This window comes from Vitis vinifera, chromosome 19, assembly GCF_030704535.1.
Source record: "Vitis vinifera cultivar Pinot Noir 40024 chromosome 19, ASM3070453v1".
Classification (NCBI taxonomy): domain Eukaryota; kingdom Viridiplantae; phylum Streptophyta; class Magnoliopsida; order Vitales; family Vitaceae; genus Vitis; species Vitis vinifera.
Window position 1 is genome coordinate 4,648,361 of NC_081823.1, and position 22,190 is coordinate 4,670,550.

At 39.1% G+C, this 22,190-nt stretch overlaps 1 protein-coding gene and 1 pseudogene across 1 annotated transcript; one reads left to right on the forward strand and one right to left on the reverse strand.

The window, feature by feature from the left end:
- Positions 1-260: 260 nt before the first annotated feature.
- LOC100258815 (G-type lectin S-receptor-like serine/threonine-protein kinase B120) lies at positions 261-992 on the reverse strand. The gene is made up of 3 exons (XM_059735544.1): positions 769-992; positions 557-644; positions 261-413 (listed from the first exon to the last, which is right to left on the reverse strand). The coding sequence occupies exons 1-3, from the start codon at positions 990-992 to the stop codon at positions 261-263; spliced, it is 465 nt and encodes a 154-aa protein (XP_059591527.1).
- Positions 993-17,824: 16,832 nt separating this feature from the next.
- LOC100247054 (G-type lectin S-receptor-like serine/threonine-protein kinase At4g27290) lies at positions 17,825-22,190 on the forward strand (annotated as a pseudogene).

Consider the following 22,190-nt stretch of genomic DNA (forward strand, 5'->3'; position numbering starts at 1 on the left):
AGAGCAAGTAACCTAAAATTGGCTTTGCTGCAGCTCAAAGACATTCATTGAACCAAAGTGTATCTCCTACAATTTTATGACAGAAAATCTGAAGGGTCATAGTTGCCTCGTGTTTCAAACCTCTAATATTGTACCGTTGTCTTCATTGCTTGAAAACAATGTGTTCTCTGGGTTAGAATTTACTTCCAGCACATGTCTCTCACTGAAAAAACCAGGCTCCTTAGGCTGAGGTAATGCACCCTCAGCACCCAGCATAAGAATCACAGAAGACATGCTGGGTCAATCATCTGGAGAACGTTGGACACATAACAGACCAACATGGATAGAACGCAGCACTTCAGATCAATTGCAGGTACCTCCCATTGATGTATCAATAAGTTCCAAGATCTACCTTCCATATAGAGAGTCCATGCCTATACAACTCAAGGCAACGTCAGCAGTAGTTAAATTTTTCTAAGGACATTGAAAGGAGGAGATATTACTTGATATTTACATGTCCAAGAAGGTTAATGTGGGAGCTTAGGTGATAGAATCCTCTGTTTCTCTTTCCACTCACAATCTCTAGAACCAAAACATCAAAGCTGTAAATATCAGATTTCGTTGAGTACAATCCAGCAATTGCATTTTCTGGAGACATGTAACCACTGCAAGGGACCATTGAAGAAAGAAATGAAAGTATAAACACCCAATATTGTAGTAGAGTAAGGAAGAGATGCAGTTACAACCAACCAAAACAAAACTATTCACAACATTTTCAAATGTACTTACTATGTTCCAACCACCGTGTTTGTATTTGCTTCAATTTCATTTCCTCCAAAACTTTTGGCAATGCCAAAATCTGAAATTTTTTGGTTCATCTCACTATCAAGTAAAATATTGTTGGTTTTGAGATCCCTATGGATTATTCTCAATATGAAATCTTGATGAAGGTAAAGAAGCCCTCGAACAATACCATTGATAATGAGAAACCGCTTAGGCCAATTTAGTACCATACTTCGCTTTTGATCTGTCCATTTTTATTTTATTCTAATTAGTCCATTCTGCTTGTTAAATTCTTGAAAATAAATTTTAAAAATTTCCACAAACAAAATGAATTTCAAAATTTCCATGAAAGGGGCTCAGATGCTAGCAACAGTGTAAAAACCAAGAATGATTCTAGTAGTCCAAGCTCTGAATAGTTTAGATACAAATGGATTGGGAAAGAATAGACATTGAGTTACTTCATCTTGTGCCTAGTTATCTTTCTTTAGGCATTTGGTTAACAATTATACTCTATAACATAAAGATGGAATACTTCTAGCCTTGATGAAAGAATGTTAATGGCTCAAACTCGAGAGAAAAAGGGCCTTCAGTGTTTTAAGTTAATTTCATATGATTCAGGAAAAAAGTAGAATCATGTTCAAATGTATATTTGGAAAAAAAAAAATCTGGTATTAATCTGACTAGAGTTGCTATATTGGGTTCTAAAGAATCAAACCAAAAATGAAGTAGTTCAAGCTTTTGTTGGGTATGTATTCATAAATCAACATATTTTCTTCCCTTTGAATACAACATCCAAGAAGCTTCACAAGATTCTGGTGCTGAAGCTTAGACATGTATATAACTTCATTTGTAAACTCATCAGGTCCTTGAATAGAAAATTTTGACAGCCACTTCACAACTATTTCTTTTCCATCTTGTAACATATCCTAAAATTAAATCATTAATATCATTGGTTAGAATTTCAAAACCATTGAAAAATACCTTTCTCTCACTTTTTCTTTATCACCTTTTCTTACCTTGTAAATAGGGCCAAAACTACCTTATCTAATATGATTATAACTTGAAAAGTTATTAGTTGCACTAGATATCGTAGCCAAGTTGAGTAATGGTAACTCTAGATCCTCCTCACTCTCCCTTCCTTCCAAATTGTATAAAAATATTTTCCCTGCAAAGTGCAAAATGGAAGAAAGAAATTAAGCAAAATATAGGCTTGGTGAGGTACCAGGGGTTAGGGGAACAAAGTGGAAGAGAATAATTTCATAAGGATAAGAATGAGCTAAAAGTCATGGTTTAGCTAAGTGGACACTTGGATGCTCCCTCTCAGATACACAGAAACCTAAACTTATAGGCTTTGATCAATTCATGGATCATGCAATCGAGATTGGTCATCTCTTAGCTTCCTTACAAAATTTTTTACAGCAATATAGAGTGATAGAACTAATATGAGTTGTTACCTTTTCTCTTTATTTGCTTTTTGATTACTACTCAAAAAGTGTTATTTGATAGCCTATAATTAATCCTTTTAAACACTTTTGAGTAGTAGTTTAGGCCTTTTAACTCAATTGGCATGTTAAGGACCCTTGAAAGCAATTTTAATTACTTTGTGTGAGTTTTGGTGTTTTTGTTAGTATTTTGATCACCAAAGCAAGTCAAGACTGAGGAGAGTTATGAGGAATCTTGGGCAAAGCTTAGAAGTCATTTGCCAAGAGTAAATCCGGATTGCAAGGAGAAAAAGTAAAGAAAATCTGCCAAGAAGCATATTCTTGATAACAGTCGTAGCAGCCACTTTTGGAGCACTTTCTGAGGTCCAATTGATGCATGCTATATACCATTTCAAAGCTCAGGAAGTCAAAAATCCAATACTTTAAACGGTGCGCAATTCGGAGTTGAAACGAAGAAGTTGCAGCCAGTGGAAGCCAATCACTCCAAGCTGAAGGAAGCATTTTGCAAAGTGCTGCGAAATCACCCTTTTCTTGCGAAGTGATTTCGCAGCCTTTTTGTACAGTGTTGTGGATTCCCTCCTGAAGTTGCCCGATATATGCCGCAAGCTGGGAGCTGAGAACCTCAAGGTGGAAGCCAACTTCGCAGCCCTGCGAAGTTAGCATGTTGTTGCGAAATGATTTCGTAGCCCTTCTTGAGTGCCTACGAAATCTCGCAGACACCATTTTCTCTTGCAAAATGAAGCATCCCGATATTTGCTACCGACATTGGGAGATATTTTGCATCAGATTTTTGTTGTCTAAATCCCAAAATACTCCTTGTAAGCCACCAATTACAAGATTCCTTAGCTTTTAAGTTAGTAAAAAGAGTAAATATTTATGTAACAATTAGTTTTATATTTTGTTGATATAAATACCTCTCGGGAGCCTGTTCTCGAGAGAGAGCATTTTGTAAAATTTTTTGGTAAGCAAGTAAAGTTCAGTTCTTTGTATTGCCTTACCTTCTCACTTTGTATTTTTATTTTATATACTAAGTTATGAACTCTCTGAGGAGTTTTTCCCAGAGAATGAGTAACTAAACCTCTAATTCCTTGGAGCTAAGGTTGCCGGGGAAGGTTCCAAGTGCAAGAATGCAAAGCTTTGTGGTTTTAGCTATTAATGAAGAGGAAGTGAAATCCTTTAGTGATTTCTATGTTTTTAGTTAACTTAAAACACCTTAGAGTCACCTGGGCCAACACTTGGTAAGGCAAGTGATTTCCAACCATAGAAATGCACTAGTTTACCCCTTGCGAGCCTCTGGGAGGTGACTTTAGGATAGGATTTTCTAGAATAGCCAACACTTGGTAAGCTTTTGGACTCCAAGGAGACATCCATTAGTTATCTCTTGCGAGCTTGCGAAGGGAAGTCCAAGGTTAAAGATCACCTTGAATGGTTACGGCTTAGTGAGAGGCTTAAACCATTGCAAGTTGCATCAGTGAGAGAATTAAAGTGAAATCTAATTGAAGGAGGTATCTGTACAGCACCGGTTAGAGAATTGACTATATGTTGAATCTCTAATGTGAGGAAAGAAACCATCTGATCGGAGCTATGTCTTTTGCATGAGGAACCACCCCAGTGAACCTAACTCTCCAAGGAATGCTTTTCTTTCTAAGTTATTCCGAGTACTTGTTATGTTAGTTAGTTTAAATCTTTACCAATCAAAGTTTGTGTTTTATTTCTTAAGCTAACCTTGAAATGAAACAAGACCAATTCACTTGGAATTGGTATCATTGATAGCTTGCTAATCCTTCCCAGTGAACGATCCTAGAGTCGCTATACTATAGTAGCTTTTTCTTTGCTACCCTAGTATATGGTGTTATAGGTTATAAATTTTGTTGATTATTCCCTCTATCAAGGAGCACCAACTAGACACAAATTAGCTGAGACACCAATTGGGCACGAATCACTTTTTCTTCTTGAAAATGCACAATGTTAGAAGTAGGCTTAGGATAATAATTCCTATAGTTGACACAGAGCTGATAATTGCCAGCCTTCTTTTCCTGCTATTTATCCCTGCAAAAGTATAATAGAAAGCAATTGAGCAAGAAAATCATGTATGAAGAAGGAAAAATATAAATTTGAAAGAGGGACTTTTGATCCCCAATATATTTGTATTTTACAATCATTAGAACTGGAGTTGAAGGAAGTGCCATTGTAGAATGATTGGCGGGCACAACTTAGATGGCATATTCATACACTATATCATCTATTTGAAAGGAATTCAAAGCTAAAATATAAAATTTGGATATCTTGTGTGCACCAACACTAGTATAGAATTTAAGAAGTAAGTAGTTCCTTTAATGAAAAGATGCTCAACCTTAGCAGTTTGTTTGACATATTTTTCACATTGAAAAATGTTTCAGAAAGTGGTCAAAATACTTTAAGAGATTTTCCTCCTTGAAATTTTGTATCAAATTTAAATGGTACCAGATAAATTCATACCTAATTCTGATGTAGCCATCCTTACATAAAGCTCTTGTCCAATTTCAGGGAACTCTCTGATATCGATTCTATCACCAAACCAGAGCAAGCACTCACTTCCTCATCCTCTGATATCTAAATTTGCATAAGCAGTGCAAGAGCAGTTCCTCAAGCACATTGATGCACATTCCTTGAGGTTCATGCTTTCATTAGACCATGATTTCTACGAGTCTGGCAGTTTTAGACCAAAGTAATTTACAAACCCGTCACCCTCATGACAACCCAATGAAGCATTCTGAACACATCCACTTGACCAAACCCCTTTGTCTTAATAGCTTTGGAACTTAGGGAAAAATCCTTTCATACACTCACATTTTGGAGAGCGATTAGCCTTACAGATGCCATACACACCACATAATGCATAATTGTCACAGTCATCCATCTGTGTGTTTGAATAAAGGTTCCAATCATGATCAATGCATGTGAAACGCTGTGTGTAACCGTTAAGACTCAACACCAGCCTCATGATAATTTTGTTGTTAACAAGCTCATAAATACCATATATCTCATTTTCATTAAAAATAAAAGTATACGTATAAACTAGGTTTGATTTTAATAGAGATAACCCACTAAATCGAATACCATTCCATGGTTCGGAGCTAAACTTTACAACCAAGCCGTTCCTCACAAGTGTTTGTGGACATCCACCAAAATCAAGCTTATATGTGAAATTACCTCTAGAAGGGTCATCAAAGCTCTTCCATGATGACAGATACCGATCCTGGCCTGTTACCTTGTTTCTTCCAAGCTTCATGCCTGGTAGAAAAGTATTGCCTGGATAATCAAAACTTTTTCATAGGAAGTTTTCTAGGTCACTATCATTCCCATTTTTCATAACAAGATTTCCATACTCCAATAGATGAACATTTGGATTCTGAGTAGATCGTGATGAATTTGAAGACCAAATAATGCTATCAATACTAACATTGAGAATGACAAGAGTTCCCTAGTGGGTGACCTTCAAAACTCCTGATGATTCAGTGAGTGGGATTTCTCTGTTGGCAACCCTGACCATTGTCCCAGTAGCCACTTTCTTGTACCATATCCCCAAGTATCGATTCTTGGAACTACCCGTATTGAAAAAACCCAGTTCAAAGCTTCCACCACCTGAAGTGATGGTCTCACCATCTTTGATGAGTTGATTAACAATTATGGTGTCTATTGCACTACAGATTCTTAATATGGAGATTACATAAAACAAGGCTATTACAAGTCTTGTGAGGGCATCCATCCTTGTCCCAGAAAAGAGAATCCTATGACACCTTATGTAGGCCCTCCATTTTGTTTTTCTAGCACATGTCCTATTAGGTATTTGTTCGGTACTTTATAGCAATTCCTTAGTGGCCTATTACTACTCGTGTCACCTATATTTTTTTAAGCCATCTTGAGGACTTTGGTTGAGGGATTTATCTAACCCCATTGTGGCTCTTGGCAGGCCTAATTTAGACTTAGGCCTACTTAGGCACCCTACGCTCATTTAGGCACACTTGGCCCATTGGGCACCACCCTAGGCCCACTTGTGCACTTTCAGCCCATTTAGGCACACTTGGCCTATTAGGCACCACCCTAGGCTTACTTAGGCACCTTTGGCCCATTTAGATGCACTTGGCCCACTTAGGCTCACTTAGGCACCCTTGTCCCATATAGACACCCGTGGCCCATTAGGTACCACCTTAGGCTCACTTAGGCACCCTAGGTCCATTTAGGTACACTTAGCCCATTAAGCACCACCTTAGTGTCACAGACTTAGTATTTTCCTAAGCTCATGCGGCACTTAGACAAGTCAAGACACTTGATCTTGCTAAGTCAGTCTGACTCCCAATGCTTAGCTTGCTAGGCTAAGATGCTCACGGCTCGGAAGCTTTAGAAGGCGTAGTAGGCAACTCTTAAAGAATGGAAGCTTTATTACTCAAGGAAGCCTTTACAAGTGCTTTTGGGGACTCACTTTCTTGGTGCCTTGGCCAAATGAGGCCCTCACCTGTTTATAGGCACCAATGGAGCTCTCTAGAACCTTGGAGGGTTCCTTACAAATCAAGAAGATTCTAGAACACTCTACACCATTCTATATACAAGTCTATGTACAAGAGACCTCTAGAATTTTCTAGAAAGCCTTGGACTCCTCTCATGCCTTCCACCATAGTGTAGAGATGTGTGGACTTCTCTAGGCATCTCTAGAACCTTCCACACTCTTCCCACTCATGGCTAAGTGTAGGAGTCTCCAAAAGCTTCCTGAACTCTGTATAAACCCATGGGGAGGCTCGTTTGAAGCATCCTATGACATTAGGCTCACTTAGGCACCATAGGCCCATTTAGGTACACTTGACCTATTTAGGCACACCCTGACCCACCTAAGCTTACCTGAGCTTACCTAAGTCACCTTTTAGATAATTTTTGCATGGATGCATGGTTTGCATGGCTTGCATGGTTGCATAGCTCGTATGGTTTGCATGTGCTTGATTTTGTTTTTGTTTTACTAATTTTTTAGAAAATTGCATGAGTTTAATAATTATATTCATTTCATTTTTATTTATCTATTTATTAATTTATTTTGATAGAGAATTGCTTTAGTCGATAATTTGTTCTAGATATGCATGTGATCTATATTTTTAATTTTGTTTTAAATTACATATTTTAGATTTTTAATTCTTAGTTACATGTTTTTTTTTATTATTCTAACCCTTAGTTTTCTTTTATTTTTTATTTTTTATTTATTTTTGCATGGGATTCCACATGCTCCATATCGGGGGAAGAGGATATTCATACCATTTTTAGAGCTCAAAAGAATAAATATGATAGATGTTAGAAAGACAGATATATACAGATTGAGATTGACTTTGAATGAGAAATTTCAGTAATATATGAACATTCACATGACTGCAATCTGGGAGAGGATTCTCACGTGAAAGGAAAAAGCCTCCACCATGCGTCCATATAAGGAAGGGAGTGAGGCGGTGTTCAGATAAAAAAAAAAGAAAAAAAAGTGGTCTGAAAAAAGGAGGAGCGACACCATTAGAGGGAATAGATTGGCAGCCACGCGAAAGAAAGGTTGACAAAGCACACATCTAGAAAGGAAGTAGGGGGAATACCAAACAGGAAAAGGATCGGCAGCAACACCATTACAGGGGAGGATTGGCAGTCGCATGTAATGAAGGTTGACAAAGCACGCATCTAGAAAGGAGGTAGGGGGAGCACCAAACGGGAAAAAAGATCAGTAGCTGCATCATTAGAGGTGAGGATTTGCAACCAGACGGGAGAGAAGAGCTTTTGAAAAAAAAGGCATCCAAAAAAGAGAGAGAAGTGGCAGTCATACCATTCATAGATCTAGAGGAAGGTGCGGGGAAACGGGAAAGAAGAGAGGAGGAAAGAAAGTTGGGTTTCAGAGACGATCTTGGGTCTAATTTCTCTTATCGGAGACACCACAACCGCACCAGAATTTTTTTAGGGAAAGTCGACTACACTGTTCTAGAGGAAGAGAGAGAGATCTTCTCTATTGGACGTTTTCGCTATTAGAAGAAGCACCCTATTCATATGAAAAAAAAGGCACATTAGAAAGAGAAAGAAAGTGGAGGCAACCGCACCATTGGGAAGGAAAGTGGAGGCAGTCACACCATGCATTGAGAGAGTTGCACTATGCACTGAGATTTCACGCCTCTCCAAAGGTACCCACACAGCTGCAAGTTAAAGAGGAACATGTGGTATCCTCCCTAAAATTGCCGTGTGGCTTCCTCTCCTTAGGACACGTAGACGATCCCCCTTGCGACGCGTGGCATTGCTCATTCCACCCAGATGGAAATTCTCACTCATCCATCCGGATATCTCACATCCGGATGCGGCCAACATTTCTACTTTATCCAGATGTCTCACAGCCGCAATTATATCCGGTTGACGTTCCATCTTCTTCGGATATTTCACATCCGGCGCCTGCCGCCGGATGGGAGAGGAGGACAACTCAACTTCCCCGGGCATACATGTCCGGATCCTTCGGTAACACTTATCCGGATAACATCTGTGGCCGACAATTCAGATTCCTCGGATAGCTTGGCTCGTTAGATACTTGCGATTCGCCGGATCCATTTTCGCCCACAATAAAAAAGATAACTCTGACGACACTGACGACCAAGTCTCCTGAACTGACACTCATCTTTAATGCAAAATACATTCGACAAGACATTCCCAAGTCTTCTTAAGTCTCCTGACACATCCCCAATATTTAAAGTCATAAATTGAGGCGGTGGAACCGCCTAAATATCCTCATGACAGCCGCCATCTTGGACCAGAAACGTCATGATTACTTCGCCACATATGAGCCGCAATCATGACGATGGGACCCACTAGCACAGCGGTGCCATACTTTCTGACTCATATATAAACTCTAAGGAGGCTCTCAAGGAGGTGAGGACTCTCGAAGCATTCTAAAAGCATACAAGGGATAAACATCCTGCTAAGGGATAAACATCATTGACAAAAATCACGGAGCAACACTCCCAAAGGAAAACTCTTTTCCAACAACTTCCAAAAGACTAACTTAGTCATCGGAGGGTATGTCCGGACAACCCATCCAGACATCTTTTTTACAGGAGGAAGGAGGATTCATTGTAACGCGTTGATCGAGATTCCGTTGCTGGTGACGACTATTTTAGCAGATGAATTTTGCCATCAACATTGGCGCCGTCTGTGGGAACATCTTTTCTTCTCAGTAAATCCTGTACCTTCCAATTGTAAAGATGACTTCACTGTCAAGGAGTCGCTCTTCCGCCAGAGGTGACATGGAAAGACGACAGCGAGAAAACGAACGGCAAATGCAAATTATGCTCCAAGAAACAAAGAAACTCAGGGAAGAAAACAATCTCTTGAGGATCCAAAGTTCTTCCCAACCTCAGCACTATTAGCGGAGACAGGACCCCTGTCACAACCAGGGAGCTCCATTATCCCTCGAGGCGAGCCCAACCCTTGAGGCGCATGAAGCATGTCCTAATGAAACCCGGGTGCACGCTCACCATGTCCGAAGAGACGAAAGTTCAGGCTCTACTCGAGTCTCATCCAAGCGATAGCGTGAGAAAAGGCCCCAAATATCTGATGCAGCGCGCGCGTCTGGGACCCCAAACACCCAACAAGTACAGGCCTCACACCGCCATATTGCTGGATGCACACTGCGAGCCCTCGAGCTTGCCTACTCTACAGGGACATGCCGCCCGCCCACTCGTGGCGCGAGTTGGTAGAGATCCCTCGCACCTAGCCTCTTCGGGCTCTATCAGCAGGCGCCTGGACGACATGCTCTCCACGCCTTTCAACTCTCGTATCATTAAATATGAACCCCCACGAGGGTTCATCGTCTCGAAATTCTCCACGTATGATGGATCCAACGATCCTTTTGATCACATAATGCATTATCGGCAGCTCATGACCCTTGACATAGGGAATGATATGCTGTTATGCAAAGTTTTCCCAGCAAGCCTACAAGGCCAGACTCTCTCATGGTTTCATCGACTGCCCGCGAACTTGATTAACAATTTCCGGGATCTGTCCGAGGTCTTCGTGGGACAATACTTATGCTCAGCCAAACATAAGCAAAATATTAGCACCTTGCAGAACATCAAAATGCAATGAAATGAAACTCTGAGAGAGTTCGTGAAGTGATTCGGACAAGCTGTCCTACAAGTCGAATCGTACAGCATGGACACAATCCTCCAAATTTTTAAACGGAGCATATACCCAGGGACCCCCTTCTTTGAGTCCCTCGCCAAAAAACCTCCTACATCCATGGACGATTTATTCCGACGTTCGAGTAAATACTCCATGCTAGAAGACGACGTCCGGGCCGCTACACAACAGGTCCTGGTAGCTGGCCAAGTCGTAAGAAGCGAAGCCCCCAGGAGCTTCAAAGCACCCAACCATTTTGGGTCATCCAACAGGGGGCAGGATGAGCGACGCCCGCCACTCATTCAGACACCTCTCACCAAGTCGTATGAAAAACTGCTTCCTATAATCCGCAAGCTGCCCGGCTTCAGATGGCCAGAACCAATAAGACCGAACCCCTCAGAAAGGAACCGCAACAAAAGATGTGATTACCATAAAGATCATGGGCACACCACTGAAATGTGTAGAAGCCTTCATTACATGGTGGAGGATCTCCTAAAGGCGGGACACTTGAAGCAGTACGTCCGAACAGCGCCTAAAGGTGAAGGATCTTCCCCTGGTCGAGACCCATGCGCCCCAACGGCTCCTGTTAGGGCAGTAATAAACTACATACACGGAGGCCACTCTACCCTCAGCCCATTCTGGTTGTGATGCCGCCGTCTGGCACAGTTCGGTGGTACAGCTGGGCACCAGAGCACAGCCTTGTCGCCAACATGAAGGCCACTCTGCCCCCAACCCATTCCGGCTATGATGCCCCCGTCTGGCACAGTTCGGTAGTACGATTGGGCACCAGAGCATAGCCATGTCGCCATTACAAGTTCGAATCCTGAAGACATCACTCTGAGTCGCTTTGGCACGAGAGCCAAAAATCGAGTCGCTTTGGCACCAATACAAATGATGGCAAGACGTCACTCTAGGTCACTTTGGCACCAGAGACGTCACTCTGGGTCGCTTTGGCACCAGAGCCAAAAATTGGGTCGTTTTGGCACCAAAAATGTCACTCTGGGTCGCTTTCGCACCAAAGACGTCACTCTGGGTCACTTTTGCACCAGAGCAAAAAATTGGGTCGCTTTGGCACCAGAGACGTCACTCTGGGTCGCTTTGGCACTAGAGACTACTCCGGTCTAATCCCGGATAAATCAAACGATGTCCCAACATGGCGGACAAAGAATCGACTCTGGATGATTAGTGGTCTCTAAATATTGATGGGGTCTCCCTCTCGTCCGGATTAGGAGTCGCACTCCTCCTAAAAGCACCAACCGGAGCACGATTGGAGCAATCCATCCTATTCGGATTGGGCCTTGCAATCACCCTCAACGCCTCAAAAATCAAAATCTACAGCGACTCCCAGCTCGTCGTGGGACAAATACTAAAAGAGTACGAGGCCAAGGACGAGCGCATGGCCAAATACTTATTGACATCAAAGCCTATTTACAAGCGGGGGCATTGCCTGAAGATCCCAAGCGCGCCCACAAAATTCGGGTGCAAACGTACCACTATCTCCAGGTATCTCACATCCGGAATTCTGTCGAGGCAGCACCCATTCGGATGGTCGCATATCAACAAAAGGAAGCATTTTTATCCCGCCTTTTCTGACCGGGCCAGACAGACGATATAAAAAGGGGCATTGTGGTATCCTTCCTAAAAATTTCCGCGTGGCTTCCTCTCCCTAGGACACGCAGACAGTCTCCCTTGCGACGCGTTGCATTTCTCATTCCACCCAGACGGAAATTCTCATTCATCCATCCGGATATCTCACATCCAGATGCGGCCAACATTTCTACTTTATCCGGATGTCTCACAACCGCCATTCTATCCGGCCAACATCTCACTTATTCGGATGTCTCACAGCTGCTATTCTGTCCGGCCGACATCCCACTTATCCGAGTGTCTCACAGCCGCAATTATATCCGGCCGACGTTCCACCTTCTTCGGATATTTCACATCCGGCGCCTGCCGCTGGATGGGAGAGGAGGACAACTCAACTTCCCCGGGCAGACATGTCCGGATCCTTCGGTAACACTTATCCGGATAACATCCGTGGCCGACAATTCAGATTCCCCAGATAGCTTGGCTCGTCAGATACTTGCGATTCGTCGGATCCATTTCTGTCCACAATAAAAAAGATAACTTTGACGACACTAATGACCAAGTCTCCTGAACTGACACTCATCTTTAATGTAAGATACATTCGACAAGACATTCCCAAGTCTTTTCAGGACTCCTGACACATCCCCGATATTTAAAGTCATAAATTGAGGCGGTGGAACCGCCTAAATATCCTCCTGACAACCGCCATCTTGGACCAGAAACATCATGATTATTTCGCCACCTGTGAGCCGTAATCATGACGATGGGACCCGCTAGCACAGCGGTGCCATACTTTCTGACTCATATATAAACTCTAAAAAAGCTCTCAGGGAGGTGAGAACTCTCGAAGCATTCTAAAAGCATACAAGGGATAAACATCCTGCTAAGGGATAAACATCCTTGACAAAAATCACGGAGCAACACTCCCAAAGGAAAACTCTTTTCCAACAACTTCCAAAAGACTAACTTAGTCATCGGAGGGTATGTCCGGACAACCCATCCGGACATCTTTTTTGTAGGAGGAAGGAGGATTCACTGTAACGCGTTGATCGAGATTTTGTTGCTGGTGACGACTATTGCAGTAGAGGAATTTTGCCATCAATAGAACACACCACAACTATACCATGCATTGAGAACCAACTGTACCGTTCTTTTGAAGAAAAATTCAGCACACATCTCCACGTAAAAGAGATACATTCCCACGATTGCACATCGGTTTCAGGAGTGTCATTCCACATTGTCAATGACGCGGCTACACCTTGTGCCACACCCACGCATCTCCAACAATCATCAAGCTGTAACATCAACTTCTTTGTCGCTGACGTCCTCTCTTACTCCATGCCTCACCCTTTCTCTTCCACTCTTCCTCCATGGAAAGAACCCTTCAACACCAAACACGGCAACTAGTGGTCATTTTCTTACTCTTCACCGCACCAGCCGTACACATCCGGGTTGCTTTGATAACGTCACAATCGACTAGCACCAAGCACAACAGTCGATGATCCTTTACTCGTTCTTCACTGCACCAGCCGCACACCACAACATTACTTTGATAGCATCACAGCCGACTAGGTAAGTTAGTTTTTTTTATATGGGCTTTTTGGAGAATTTAAAGTTTAGTCTATTTTCAATTTGGATTATTATGTCGGGTTGAGTGATTTGACTTATTTTATTAGTTTTAGCATATATTTGTTTTAGTATGACAACATGAATCTCATTCTTATTTAATTTTGATTTATTACATAAAGATTAGAATTTTGTTTAAATTTAGTTTTGATTTATCATATTAAATTCATAAAATACAATTTTATATAGTTTTAGCTTTGAAAAAAAAATGATTGGATCTCTATTTAATTTAGTTTTGATTTATTGCATCATATTGAGAACATTTGAGTTTTATTTATTTATTTGCTATTTATTTAATTCCTTGTTATTTATTTATTAATGAGATTGGCCATGCATGTAGGTTAAAGACCTAGTCTCAAAAATTCATTTTGGATAGTTTTCAATTTGATTTTAGGTTTAGGTGTTCTTATAAAGTTTTAGTTTGTTAAAATAATTAATCTTACGTGTTAAATATTTGATTTTAGACTTGCCTTAATTAGTGTTAAAAATATTTTTTTTAAAGCCTAGATTTCATTTTAATAATGTAAGTTTATTTAGAAAGTAGATCCCTTGAATTCATATTTTGTTTTTAGTTTGCTTTCATTTAAATTGATTCATTTTAATTATTTTAGGTATTTTCATAATTCTAAGTTATTAATAAAATCAATTTTATATTCGAAGGTGTTTGTCCTTAGTTTATTCTGATTTAGCTTCACTCATCTATTCAGTTTAGGTATTTTCTATAATATTAGTTCACTAATAAAATTAATTTTATGATTGAAAATTATTATTTGCCTTGATTTGATTTGGTTCAATTTAATTAGTCTGGATGTGTTTGTGGGTTTAATTGATCACATGCTAATCCTTGATTGTTACTCTTAATTGATATGTTTCTTGAAAATTAGTCATTAATTCTTGGTGAGTATCTCGTTAGCTTATTTGATCCAAGTTTGAATGGTTTATTGTTTTGGTGGTCTCTGATAATTGTTACTCTTAATTGATATGTTTCTAAAAAATTAGTCATTAATTCTTGGTGACAAATTGAGAGTTAGATTTTTTGAAATATTAGTTTGTAATTCTCGATGATAGATTAAAAGTTAAAAATTTTCTAATGTTATTTTATGATTCTTAATGATAGTTTAAAAGATAGAAACTTTTTTTTTTAGAAACTTGTTTCCCATAGGTCTTAATGCTAGATTGAAAGTTAGACTTTTTAAATGTTAGCTTGTAATTCTTAATGATAAATTGAAAGTTAGATTTGTTAAAATGTTAGTTTGCTTGATCTAAAAATCTCTAGTTGGTTGCTATAATGATTTTATCTTTAATTTAATTTTTAGAGGTTGTCGGAAAATAGTGAAGATTGACCTCCATTCTCACCACTTTAGTTTGCTCGGTTGTCAAAAATTTCACTCTATGAATTTGTTTTCTTCTATTTTGCTCGGTATTTTGTTTCTTATGTTTTAATTGTTTTCAAATTAATTTCTTTTATTTTAAAATAAAATACTTTTTTTAAAAGATCCCTTTGAAAATTCTATTTTAAAAGTAATTCATTTAGAGTCCTTAGAATCAAAATCTCATTTTTTAAATAATATGCAGCTATGTCTTGATCGGTTTGCATCTTTATCAGTTTTCAATAAAAATTCTAGTTTTGAATGGAATACGAATCCAAGCTTGTGGTCCCAAACAAATGAGATAATTTTGGGCTAGATTTGTGTATATCAATTGGGGAATTGGTGGAACCCTTACATTAAAAAAAAATTCAATACTCGTCTTTACTGCCACCTTTGCCATTTGTTGAAATCATATCTATCTATTTCTTTAGGAGTTATCTACAAGATGTACGTGATAATTGATGATTTCGTACACTTTGATCATTTTTGCTATGCTAATTAAATAAAAAACATGCTGAGATTTCTGTATTTTATTATTATTATCTAACCCCTCATGTCTTGCGGAAACACGTTACGAGTTATCTATACTATCCAGGTACGCCCGCTATCACCTACCTTCTAAATTCTGTGAATATGATTGTCACTATGAACCACATGCATGTTTGATAGTGCTTAGGTGCCTTGCGATTTGTTTCTTTGTTCGATTATTTTTTATAAAGCGCATGCTGGATGATATACTATGTAAAATAACCTTTGATGTTTTGTGATAGCGCTTAAGAAGCAGTCCAGGTACGCACCCAAAATCTTTTTTACGATTGTGATTGGTTTTTTTGTTAGGCATGCTACTTTTGAAATCGCTTAACCTACCTAGGTATCTATAATTAACCAATTAATTGTCACATTTCTCTCAACTTAGTCAGTAGAGATCTTTATAGGGCTTAGAGGGGTGCTACCTCCTAGAGGTACCTTCCCAATAAGTAACCTAATCCTCAGATCTAAGCTCGAAATTTTCAAAAACACGTTTTTCCAAAAATTATGGAGTCACTTTTTTAGGGTTTTCTTTCTTGTTTTAATTTCCCTTTTAAAATAAAATAAAATAAGTGGCGACTCCGACTTTTCCAAAACCAATTTTTCACCAATAAAAAGCGAGTCTCACCAATCGAGTGGGGGCGCATATGAAAAATGAGGGTCCACTCCTTATACGCTTGCCTTGTCTTCTTATACTTGTTTTGCTCCATTGTAAGGATCAACATTCTCCTTCAAACTGCAAATTTAGTTTAGTTTTCAGTGGGCTATTCCAAACTTCACCGCAATAAAATATTTCAATTACAACAAATTCCTTAATGTATTCCGGCATTAGGAGACATATAGTCCCCCTTGAATTAAATAACAAAGTAAATCAGGACTTGTGGTCAAAATATTGTCACAGTGGTTCCTTTTTTTACTTGATGCTGACATGTTAAAAAATTAAGGTCATTGATTATTCGAGAAAGAAGGAAGAAGCCAAATCCATCTTTAGCAGAATTGAAAGATGAGGGCTCCAGGATACTGCAACTTGCAAATGACTAGTATACATGAGTACAAGAGCAGCCAGCAACATTGACCAGATTGCACAGCTTGAATGATTAGTCTTTGTGAGAACCGTTCCTACTTGATGGACTTTTACATCTTAGATTAGCCTTCCATTGAATGTTAGCTGTGTGGTTGAGAGAAGCCTCCAAAATGAGTTGGAGCCTCAAGGTTGTGAACATTAATTATAGTGATTGTACAGCCACAAGTCTAGAGACAAATCAAAATGTTAATATTAAGCGTCTTCTGTCAACCCTCTAATTACATTGATTATTTGTAAGTGTTTAGGCTAATCTAATACCATACTTTGTGTCTCATCAGTTCTTTTTTCTTTCTTTCTTTTTTTTTTTCATTCAAGTTGATCCATTTATTTTGTTTCCGAAACAAATTTTCCTGAGATATTTGGTCGGAAACCACTGTCCAGTATAATGAAAGAATTTGTCTAGCATGCATAGGAGAAAAGGAAAAACAAAAGAAAAAGCATTGAAGAAGACTAGTCAAGGCAAACATATAGGGGTTTTAATTCAATATTAATGCCTGGAATTTTCTTTCAAATCCGTAGTCAACATGCATGTAAAGCTTTGAGGTGAAGAGACGAGGTGTTCCCACTTGAAAAAGACCAAGAAAGATTTACTTTACATTATCTGTTTGTCCTAGATAAAAACAAACAATGAACCATATGAAAGTGTCTACATCTAAGAAAGCAGTAAAAATTAGGTCGCATGAAAGATCATCTACTCTAACTGCACAACCTGTATAAACAATGAAAGCTATACGTCAGTATGGAAGTTGAACAGAAGCTGGAAGATATAGATTTTTCAAAATGGAATTTATATCTATATCGTATTCAAAGTCACTTGTCTTTTGTGAGTTGAAACACAAATATCCTCCAAACATTGCAAAGAATAAAACTGGGTGGGAATGGCATACTGTTCTTGGTCTTCACCTCATATTCAGATTCTTTCAGAGAAGACTTGAGATTGGTCATAAATGGGGAAATTCGTGCAATTGAGGTATTTGAGATTGCCTTCATTGTGGCATTTGTTAAATTATCATTTGTGATTGTCAATTTTAAGAAGCATAGAAAATTCAAATTGATTGCATGGTGGTGGATGGAGGTTTCTAGGTATCAAACTCTTATTCAATTCAAAGGAATATATGTTCAATGAAAATGACTGATTAGTAATTCATAAAAGCTTGGAAATATGGCCAACCAACACAACTGCATTAATCCTGCCGTTTGAAAAAGAGTAGTATTAAGAGTCTTAGGAAGCACATGAGGAGTCAAGCCTCCATTTTCTGATAGCATCAATGGATGCATTTGTAAAACTCGTAGTTCTTTTCTTCTATGTATTCTCCATCTTAAGAATCTCCACGGCAGTAGACACCATTACTGCAAATCAACAAATTAAAGATGGGGAGACCATCGTTTCAGCTGGTGGGAGCTTTGAACTGGGTTTTTTCCACCCGGGTAATTCCAAAAATCGGTACCTGGGAATATGGTACAAGAAGGTGAGTGTCCCGACTGTGGTATGGGTTGGCAACAGAGAAATCCCACTCACTGATTCATTGGGAGTTTTGAAGGTCACAGACCAGGGAACTCTTGTTATTCTCAGTGGTACTAATAGCTCCATTTGGTCTTCTAATGCATCACGATCTGCACAGAATCCAACTGCCCAGCTTTTGGAGTCTGGAAATCTTGTACTGAGAAATGGAAATGATGATGACCCAGAAAATTTCTTATGGCAGAGCTTTGATTGTCCATGCGATACTCTTCTACCAGGCATGAAGCTTGGAAGGATACAGTGACAGGCCTGGATCGGTACTTATCATCATGGAAGAGCACTGATGACGCTTCGAAAAGTAATTTTACGTATACGCTTGATCCTAGTGGATATCCACAACTATTGCTGAGGAATGACTCAGCTGTGATTTTTCGGTCTGGACCATGGAATGGTCTTCGATTTAGTGGGTTTCCTGAACTAAGGCCAAACAAAGTTTTTAACTATTCTTTTGTTTTCAATGAAAGGGAGATGCACTTTACCTATGAGCTTGTTAGCAGCTCAGTTCTTTCAAGGCTGGTGCAAAATCCTAATGGAAACGTGCAGCGTTTCATATGGGTCGATGGAACCAACAGTTGGAATGTTTACTCAACTACATATAAGGATGACTGTGATAGCTTCGCAGTATGCGGAGCATACAGCACCTGTAACCTCTACCGGTCTCCAAGATGTGGATGTATAAAAGGATTTGTACCAAAGTTCCCAGACCAATGGGACAGGGTGGATTGGTCAAATGGCTGTGTGCGAAGTACTTCACTAGATTGTCAGAAGGGTGATGGGTTTGCAAAGGTCTCTGGTGTCAAACTTCCAGACACTAGAAACACCTCCTTTAATGAAAGCATGAACCTCAAGGAATGCGCATCAATGTGCTTGAGGGACTGCTCTTGCACTGCTTATACAAATTCAAATATCAGTGGAGGAGGAAGTGGATGCTTGCTCTGGTTTGGTGACTTGATTGATATAAAAGGGTTAGCTGAAAATGGGCAAGATTTCTACATAAGGATGGCTGCATCAGAATTAGGTATGAGATTTCTTCATTGCTATGTTTATGACTTTTCTTAGTAATAAAATTTTGCCATTTTCTGAAACATGGCCAATGTGAAAAATCTGTGAAACAAACAACTAAGGGGCAAGGCTGAACCTTTTTCTTCTTTCATGGTATAAAGTGCTTATTCTCTGATGTCCAGATCGTAAAGCACTGGTCCATGCAAAACTTTAAAATTTTGTTGCACAGCTTTTAGTTGCAGTTAACTAGATGATATTACACATGAACATGCCATCTGAATTCTGACCTCTAATCCTGCTGCAACTGCAGTTCCTTGAACTCCTGCTTTCAGGGTTGGAACTACAAATATTTTGAATCTGAAATTCCTCCATATAGGAAATTTGTACTTTTCCCATAATAATTCTTGGTTTCCCTGTTTGATTGTTTTGTTTCTGGATCAAGATGCCAGTTCAAAAGTGAAGAAGAGAAGGTGGGTCCTTGTCAGCACTGTGTCAATTGCGGGAATGATCCTCCTAGGCCTAGCCGCGACCTTGCATGTTCTGAGGAAGAAGAAGCTAAAGAGAAAAGGTAGTTACTTATATTCCTTGAAGGTCCACTGTGTGGTACAACAGAGGGAGCAAGGGAATGACCTGGCTTGAATATATGATTAATGAATTTATCTAGGCCTGGTATTGGGTCAAGTTCAGGTTTTCTTTGAACTTGACTGGCCTTAAAGTGACCTCAGCCTCATCCATGGCAATCGCTACTTAGGACCCAACATTTTGACAAATTATATTTTGCTTAATTTGTATTCCTTCCATTCTCTGATTTACAGTGAAAACAGAACAAAGTAGTGAAAGTGCTAAAACCAATGAAAGACAGGAGGATCTAGACTTACCATTATTTGACTTAGGTACGATTTTGAATGCCACCAACGAATTTTCAAGAAACAATAAGCTTGGAGAGGGTGGTTTTGGACCTGTCTACAAGGTAAGAATCTGCTCTTCCTTTATATTGATAATGATACATTGCTGTGCAGTTCGAAAGATGGTCTATATCCCTAGTCTTTATGATATGGAAGGTTAAGCATCAAGGTCAATATGTTATCATTTTGATGCTAGTATATGAGGTAGAACTTTGTGAAACTTCTTTATCGGGATATAAAATTTTTAGCATGCAAATATGCTTTCAAAAGTATAAAATTTAGTCCCCATGCTTTTAGTGAAAGTGCATAACCTTTTACAGATATGCCTTCAGAAACTCAGAGCACAAACTGACAATGAGGGAACCATGAATAATTTGTTTATTTGAAGAGTACACTTCTTTGTTCATAGATCACTTAAATCATACAGAAATGACTACTGATGGTCAACATTCTAACAGTCATGTCTAATGATAATTTCGGGGTATATTGCAAGATGGAAAAGAAATAGCTGTGAAGAGGCTGTCAAAAGATTCTATGCAAGGACTTGATGAGTTTAAAAATGAAGTTATATATATATCCAAACTTCAGCACCGAAATCTTGTGAAGCTTTTAGGATGCTGCATTCATAAAGAAGAAAAGATGTTGATCTATGAGTACATGCCCAACAAAAGCTTGGACTTCATTTTTGGTTTGTCTCAAAAACCCCAATATATTTAGTCTCATGAGATTGCTTGAGTGATCTTTGTCCTTTGTTTCTCTAGACATATTCCTTCATTATATTCTAGACTGAGTTTTGACCAAATGGTTCCAAGATAAACCACTTCCTTCTGTTTTCTTTTTTCTAGTCCATCTAGGTCTTCTATAAACCATGGGGATTTTGAACCCTTAGTATTCTGACAATTTTTCCTTGTCACTGAGAATAATTTTCATGTTTTTGGGCATTACACATTTTTTCTAGCTGAATCTCTCATATGAAAATTTGAAATTCATTCGAATCATTTTCTACTTTTCAAGAATTCAATAAGTATAATGGATTAACCTGAATTGACACAAAAAATGACAGATCAAATGCAAAGCATGGTACTAAATTGGCCTAAGCGCATTGCCATTATCAATGGTATTACTCGAGGACTTCTTTATCTTCATCAAGACTCCAGGCTCAGAATAATCCACAGGGATCTTAAAGCAGATAATATTTTACTCGATAATGAGATGAGCCCCAAAATCTCAGACTTTGGCATGGCAAGAAGTTTTGGAGAAAATGATACTGAAGCAAATACCAAAAGGGTGGTCGGAACATTGTAAGTACATCTAGAAATGTTGCCAATACTTTATTTTCATTGCATATAATTTCATATCTTCCTTCCATGGTCTTCTACAGTGGCTACATGTCTCCAGAATATGCTAGTGATGGAGTATATTCAGTAAAATCCGATGTTTTCAGCTTTGGTGTTTTGATGCTGGAGATTGTTAGTGGGAAGAGAAACAGAGGATTTAACCATCCAGACCACTGCTTTAATCTTCTTGGACATGTAAGTATTGAGTGATATCTCCCTATTTTTTTGCAATAAAACCACTACTGATCTTGCTTTGAATGGTCTAGGCATGGATACTCCATATGAAGGGCAGACCTTTAGAACTGATTGACGCATCCTTGGGGGAGGCCTATAATCAGTCTGAAGTGCTACGTGCACTCAACGTGGGACTATTATGTGTACAAAGTAATCCAGATGATCGACCAAACATGTCTTCTGTGGTTCTGATGTTGGGGAGTGAGGGTGCATTGCCTCAGCCTAAAGAGCCTGGTTTTTTCACCCAAAGGATTATGATGGAAGCAAATTCATCACTAAGCAGGATGGCAGCTTTTTCTGGTAATGAATATACCATTACGCTCATATATGGTCGATAGAACGAATTTCATGTTGGTTTTTTCGTCTTGTCCTGAGATTCATGACTGTAATAACTGTTGAGGATGCTGAAGGTTTCAACTCATTTTGGTGTCTTCCCCAACCATAAAGCTTGGAATAGTACATACACCCATATAATTAATGAGTTTTGTGATGATATATTCAGAATGGAATTTGGTGGTGTATTGCTCAACAGTCTGGTTAGTCTTTATCAATCCCACTTGTATGTTCAATTAACACAAATTTTCTTTATTAAAGTTCAATAATAGAAGCTGCATCGAATGGGTTTTCCAGTACA

Excerpts from the sequence above, each read along its gene's own strand:
- LOC100258815 (XM_059735544.1), bottom strand. The coding sequence starts at position 992 with ATGGTACTAAATTGGCCTAAGCGGTTTCTCATTATCAATGGTATTGTT. Across the intron at positions 645-768 it reads AACACGGTGGTTGGAACATA|TGGTTACATGTCTCCAGAAA; the intron begins GTAAGTACATTT and ends GGTCCCTTGCAG. Across the intron at positions 414-556 it reads ATGTTTTGGTTCTAGAGATT|GCATGGACTCTCTATATGGA; the intron begins GTGAGTGGAAAG and ends TGAGTTGTATAG.